Raw genomic sequence first — 7,404 nt, 5'->3', positions numbered from 1 at the left:
TCAGAAATCAGGCAACACTAAATGATAGTCCAACAGGTTTATTTGAAATCCACAAGCTTTCAGAGCATTGCCCCTTCATCAGGTGAAGTGAAAGAGAGCACACAGGCACAGAATTTATAGGCAGAGAGATCAATGGGCAGTGAGATCAAAAGATCATGCAAATGGCGTGAGTGGAGTGTCTTTAGGCCAAATAATAGGTTTCTGCAGGTGATAATTACAAAAAAAATGTGGTGGTTCTGGGTCAAACCAAATAACGTAATAAGTTTAAGAGTTGCATGCCACTGGTTTAACTTTGATTAGACCCTCGCGCATGTGACTCATACCTATCATGTTATTCCAGTCATTTGGTTTGTCTCCAGCACCACCTTATTTTTAATTTTTTCTAATTATCTCTCTGCCTCATTTAATCGGATTATTGGTCATCCCTTCACTTGTTATTCAGCTGTTGACACTTTACTTACACTGTCTGACACTCTTGATCACCTGCAGAGACCTATTATTCAGCCTGTCCACTCAGTCCAACACCAGCACCTCATCAAAGTAAATCAAGATATAGGATTGTCCATGATCTGAGTGAATAGCAGAGCAGACTCCAAGAGTTCAATGTCCTCCAACTTATATTCCCTTCTGCTCTTATCGGACAAGCACCATGACAAAAATAGTGTGTTGGTGAGCAGCTGGGGTAGGGGAGGAGGTGGTCCTTTCCGTTCCCAAAATATATGTCAACTTTTTTCCTACCTTTGTTCTTTGGAACTGCATGGTAGCTCTGTGGGATATAGGTCTGGATGTTTTTCTCACCTTTTGACTCTCTTTTATTTCTGCCTATTATTTAAAATTCTGGTTTTGCAACCAAGATGACATCAGAGAATGCTGACTTTGTATACTTTCACTGTACTTGTGTATTCCTACACTTGAGTACACATGACAATAAAATCTAATTCCAACTCCAATTCCAATATGTTGTTTGAATTTCTCTTCTCTCCGCAAAGACTGCAGAAAATGGATTGAGAACTCTTTGTATATACTTATATGTTTTTAATGAATAAAGTTTGTTTTATTCATGCAATAAAAAGATGTAAATGAAACGTACGGTTAATGTGTGAAATTACAGTTGTCCACATTGGTGCATATGTCTTATAACTAACTTAAAAATAGTTATATACATTAGTGCTAGTGGATTATAGCTGTATTTTGTGATAACAGTTAGGATCATTAGTGCATATTGTTTACAGCTTTAAAACGTGAAACCAAGGCTACGTACATTAATGAATATAATTCACAGCTTTAACCCATAAGGCCCTAATAAGCCTGTTCTATCACTCCGTTAAATTAGAGCTAATCTGTATCTTATCTTCATCTACCCACTTTGATTGTGAACCCTAAAGCCACTGACCAACCAAAGTCTAGTAATTTGAGTATCAAAACTTCATTCACCCATTTTCAACTTTTGGAGGTAAAAGCTGTTTCCGTGCTTGTATGATTCTATGACTCTCTATGCTTGGAGTGAAATGTTTCCAACATCACCATGAATGACTTTGCTCTAGCTATGCCCTCTTGTGTTAGACTTCCTCTAGAAGAGCAAATGGCTTCTATCCATCTTACCAAACACTTTAATCTTGAACACATCCATTAGATCAAAACCTAATTTTTTAAAAATTCATTAACAGGATGAGGACGTCGCTGGCTAGGCAGCATTTATTGTCCATCCCTAATTGCCGAGAGGACCGTTCAGAGTCAACCACATTGCTGTGGGTCTGGAGTCACATGTAGGTTAGGGTGGCAGTTTCTTTCCCTAAAGGAATTAGCGAACCAGGTGGGTTTTTCCGACAATTGACAATGGGTTCATGGTCATCGTTAGATTCTTAATTCCAGACATTTTATCGAATTGAAATTCCACCATCTGCTGTGGCGGGCCTCGAACCCGGGTCCCCAAAATGTTATCTGGGTCTCTGGATTAGCAGTCCATTAATAATACCACTAGGCCACTGCCTCCCTGACTGCTTCCTCTATATTCAAGGGAATACCAGCACAGTCTACGTCAACTGTCCTCATAATGTAACACTTTTAACTACGGTATAATTCTGGTGAATCTACAATACATATTCTCCATGGCCAATATCTTTTCCAAGACCTTGTTGCCAAAAATTGAAGGGCTCCAAGGATAGAAGCAGAACTTTAAATGAGCTGTGACATAACTTCCTCCCTTTTGCATTTCACCTACCTTAAGACAAAAATAAACATTCCACTGGATTTTAAATTATTTTTGTGCCTGTCCACTAATTTTAGTTGGGCTACAAATCTACTTACTCTTCCATAGATCTCGGCTGTTCATCATTTAGAAAACATCGATCTATCCTTTCTAGGTCCTAAAGTGGATTGCCACACAGTTCCCTACATCAAATCCCATCTACAACAATTCTGCCCACTTACTTCCTCTACATGCCCCTTTGCAAATAGCTGCCACCATTTACACTACTTACTGGACATTCATATAAAATAACATTCAGACACTCCCTTATCTAACATGTCAGTGACCTTAGAAAATTCAATTAGGCTTCTAATACATCTTTTACATCTGATACATTCATGTAGGTTTCCACAGTTTAATATACAAAACCATTTATGTACTTTAAAAAGCCACACACAATAGTGAGCAATTAATTTTGTGTACACAAAACAGCTTTAATATGGGAAATTTGAGATAGATGAGTTAGTGTGTCTGGGCTACAGCTTTGAACATGTGTTACTACAGTATAGAATCATACAGCATAGCGAGTCATTTGGCCCTTCATGTCTGTGCTGACTCTTTGTCCAATTACGCTATTCTACTGCCACTTCCTCAAAGCTTCACGCAATTTTCCTTTTCAAGTATATGGTCCAGTTCCCTTTCGGAAGCTATTATTGAAAGGTATCCATCCCCCTTTCAGATAGTGATTCTACATATTCAGAACTAGCTATGTAAATAAAACTCTCATTTTTACTTCTGATTCATTTTGTCAATTAACTACATTCCATCAGGTACTTTTAATCTCCTTGCCAACAGAAAACAGATTTCCTGTTTAACTTCATAACTCTGAACTATTAAGGCTTCCCAACTACGAGCGAAAGGCAGAAAATCACAGCTTCCCTAGTGTCTCCACATAACTCAAAGTCCTTCATCACTGTTGTTTTGTCATAAATCTCATTTCTACTCAATCCAAGGCATTCACATCCTTTCTAAAACATAGGAAACAAAACTGGGCACAATGACTCTAGTTGAGAGATAATTATTTGTAAAAGTTTAAATCTGTCTTTGATTTTGTACATAATACTTCTATTTATAAAGTCAAGAGTCTTTTAATAAAGGCAAAATACTACAGATGCTGGAAATCTGAAATATACGCTAAGATATGCCAAACTTGAAATGTTAACTCTTATTTCTCTCTCTGCAGATGTTGCCAGACCCGCTGAATTTCTCCATCATTCACAACATTATTTGTGCTTTAACTGCTTACAAAGGTATTATCTGATATATACTATGTCTCGTTATATCCAGAATGAACCCTGCTCTTTAAGACCTGTAAGATTTCAGCCGTTTTCTTTCTCATGTCATTCGGATGAGGAATAGAGTACACCATGCAAGCTTGTGTCTGAATCTACAGAATTGCTTCTCTGTCTCCCAGAAGGTCTATGGTAACTTAATTTCCATTCTTCTGTGTTCTTTTGGGCTGTCTGTTTGCCCAGGGTGTCGTAGGTATGTCCTAGACTGCAGCATCCCAATATATCATCCTATAAGGACTGACAGCCAGCTTGAGAGTATCACACTTTTTTGGAAATTCCTGCATTTTTTTCCTAACATGCCAGATAACCACAGCTTTGGTTTGTTCCAAACTTATTATTGGGTATTAATGGAAATCAGGGCTAAAACTGGAGTAGGACAAAAATGATGCAAGTTTCCAGAGATTGAGAAGATGTTAAATATAAAGTGGTCTTGATGAGCTCGTACAGGAATTTGAGCACTTCAAATTCACAGTGCAAACAGACCATAAGCTAACTATCTAAATGAGTGTACAGTACACATTTTAAAACCTTAACGTGACGAGTGAATCCATATATATTAAAAATACACCCACATCCAGGATTAACAAATCATTTAGTATTGTCTCCTTTTCCCAGTTGTACTCTTCCCTTCGAAACAGTGATGACATTTTTCAAAGTATGGAACATTACATGGAACATACTTTATTTATATTTTTTAAGCATCAACCAGAATCGATGTATTGGATATCTTCAACCTCCTCAGTGAGGAAGACTGTCCCTATCTCCTGAAATACGATTGGCTGTGCATTGTTAATATTTACACAGGGCATGTCGATAAAAAAAAAGCCCTGGGCCCTTACAGGCTGCACACTTGGAAAGTGATTCTCAAAGTCTGAAGTTGGCTTGCTACTTTTAGGCGTGCAACTTGAGTGTTTCAAGTGCACGCACGATACTAAAGGGAGGGATCAAATTCTCCGAACTGTCACTTTCATCTGGGGGGGGGGGGAAAAAGTGAACAGAGTAACGAGATCAGAGAATGAGCCCTGAGAGAGGTAGAAGCAGGGTTGCTGGTGTCCCGGTCTGCAGTCCCTCCAGGGAGCCCTGCTTCCTGCTTCTTGTCCTCCTCCTCGCTCCGACGATGAGTGACTGTAAAACGGTCAGATATTCCACGTACGAGGAGCAAGAGCCCGGCACCGTGATCGGAAACCTGGCCACCGATCTGCAGCTGGAGGCGGCCGGCGGGGCCGGGGGCCAGAGCGGTTTCCGACTGATGCCCGAGTATAACGGCTCGGTCCCGGTGAGGGTCGGGGAAAGGGACGGGCAGCTGACGGTAGGAAGCCGCATTGACCGGGAGCAGCTTTGCGAGGAGCAGGAGCCGTGCCTGCTGCTCCTGGATGTGGTGAGCTTCTCCCGGGACAAGTTCCTCCTGATCCATGTGGAGATCCAAGTGCAGGACATTAATGACCATTACCCCGAGTTCCCCCAGCCCGAGATCGAGCTAGAAATCTCCGAGAGCTCAGCACCGGGGACCCGGCTCCCTCTCCCCGCGGCTCTAGACGCCGACACCGGCTCCTACTCGGTGCGGGGCTACGAGCTCTCGGTGAACGGTCACTTGGAGCTGGAGCTGTCGGACGGTGCAGGCAGCGGCGGGGTCCAGCAGCCGGTACCGGCACCGACGCTGCTGTTGGTGAAGCCTCTTGACCGGGAGAGTGAGGCCGAGCTCAGCCTGAAGCTGAGAGCCCGGGACGGGGGTAATCCACCTCGGAGCGGGGAGGCCCGGCTCCGGGTGCGGGTCCTCGATGAGAACGATAACGCTCCGGCCTTTGGGAGCGGCTCCTTGGAGCTCGAGCTGCGGGAGGACACGGCCCCGGGTTCGCTGCTGCTGCAACTCGAGGCCCGGGACCCGGACCAAGGCCTAAACGGCGAGCTCCGGTTCACCTTCAGCCCGAGGGTCGAGGCGGACGCTCGGCGCCTCTTCCGCCTGGAGCCGCGCTCCGGCCGCTTGAGCCTGAACGCGCCGCTCGACCACGAGGCGCGCGCCCGCTTCGAGCTGGAGGTGGAGGCGCGCGACCGCGGCGCCAGGCCGCGCGCCTCGAGCTGCCGGGTGGCGGTGCGCGTGCTCGACGTCAACGACAACGCGCCCGAGATCCGCGTGAGCGCGCTAGGTCCCGGTCCCGGTCCCGGAGAGGCCTCGGGCCTCGCGTCCATCACCGAGGCGGCGGAACCGGGTAGTTTCGTGGCGCTGGTGAGTGTGTGGGACCGGGATTCAGGAGCTAACGGCCGCCTCTCGGTATCACTGCTCGGGCCCCGGGAGTTACACTTACGGCCGGCTTATGGCATTAACCACTACATGATCGTGACGGCGGAACGGCTCGACCGGGAGCGGGACACCGAGTATAACGTGACGCTGGTGGCCGAGGACCAAGGCCCGGATCCCCGCCGGACGGTCAGGCCTTTCACCGTCACCGTCACCGATGTGAACGACAACGCGCCCGCCTTCCCCCGCTCCGTCTACCGCCTGTCGCTGGCGGAGAATAACCTGCCCGGGGCCCAGCTCGGTACCGTCCGGGCCCGTGACCCTGACCTGGGCCCTAACGGCCGCCTCACTTACCGCCTGCTGCAGCCGCACGAGGGGCCTGGGCCTGGGCCTGGGCCGGGGCCTGGCCTGCAGCCTCCGGCCGTCGCTGTGGAGCCTCACACCGGCTCCTTGTACGCGCTCCGCTCCTTGGACCGTGAGGAGCTGCCCGAGCTCGAGCTGCTGCTGCAGGCGACAGACGGCGGTTCCCCGCCGCTCAGCGGCTCCACCACCGTCCGCCTGATCATTACCGACCGGAACGACAACGCTCCGTTCATCACTCACCCGCCGCCGCCTCCTCCATCTCCCGGGAACCGCTCCGCCGCTCCCGCTCCCGCCAAGATGGCGCTGCCCGGGGGCGCGCCCCGCGGTTACCTGGCGGCGCGCGTGCGGGCCCAGGACGCGGACGAGGGGCCGAACGGCCGCCTCAGTTACCGGATCGTGAGCGGGGAGCCGCCCGGGCTCTTCACCATCCGCCCCGACACCGGGGACGTGTACCTGGGCCGCCCGCTCTCCGTGTCCCCCGCCGGGCCCGGGCCCGGGGCCTTCAGCCTGGTCGTGGCCGTTAGTGACGGCGGCCTGCCCCCGCTGTCCTCCACCGTCACCGTGAGCTTCACGGCGGGGCCCGGGCCTCGGCCCGCTCCAGCTCCCTCCGGCTCCCCGGGACCGGCACAGCGGAGCTGGGACACCTCCTTCACCGTCATCGCGGTGCTGGCCGCCGGCTGCGTGGCCTTGCTGCTGGCCATCGTCGGTATCGCCTCGACCTGCGGCACCGGAGACAAGAGCCGGGGCGGACACGGCCACCGGGGCGGTATCCATCGGTATCCCGGCCCCGGGGACAACTCCGGCTGTGAGGGGGCGGCCTCGGAATCTGGCGGAGGGAAGGAGGTTGTTTACCCGGCAGGAGAGAGCGGCAGAGCAGGGGAGCCGGAGGTGAGTATCGCTGTTAGCAGCTTCACCGTCATGTTCGGTGACAGTGATGGAGCTGTCCATGGTACCTGTTCCCATCCTTACCCCAGCTAAATATCTCTGTGTTTCTGTTTCTCTAGTGTGTCCCTCCATCTCTGGTTTTAGTCATCACTTGCTGTCCATGGTACCTGTTCCCATCCTTACCCCAGCTAAATATCTCTCTGTGTTTCTGTTTCTCTAGTGTGTCCCTCCATCTCTGGTTTTAGTCATCACTTGCTGTCCATGGTACCTGTTCCCATCCTTTCCCCAGCTAAATATCTCACTGTGTTTCTGTTTGTTTAGTGTGTCCCACTATATCTGTCCACACCATTTCCCCAGCTAAATATTTCACTGTGTTTCTG

The 7,404-nt window shown here is 49.1% G+C and overlaps 1 protein-coding gene across 2 annotated transcripts in view; it reads left to right on the top strand.

Moving 5' to 3' along the window:
- Positions 1–4,564: 4,564 nt before the first annotated feature.
- Positions 4,565–7,404, top strand: part of LOC109926842 (protocadherin-8-like) — an 8,106-nt gene continuing 5,266 nt past the window's right edge. For both annotated transcript variants that reach the window (XR_007262341.1, XM_048598453.1), the window contains exon 1: positions 4,565–7,027. Coding sequence is in view for 1 of the 2 variants with exons in the window: in XM_048598453.1 (XP_048454410.1) it covers positions 4,658–7,027 (2,370 nt within the window). In the remaining variant the exon portion in view is untranslated. The remainder of the gene's footprint in view (positions 7,028–7,404) is intronic.

Source organism: Rhincodon typus, chromosome 6 (genome assembly GCF_021869965.1).
Source record: "Rhincodon typus isolate 14 chromosome 6, sRhiTyp1.1, whole genome shotgun sequence".
Lineage (NCBI taxonomy): Eukaryota > Metazoa > Chordata > Chondrichthyes > Orectolobiformes > Rhincodontidae > Rhincodon > Rhincodon typus.
The sequence above is the reverse complement of the archived record's forward strand: the minus strand, read 5'-3'. Positions and strand labels throughout refer to the sequence as shown.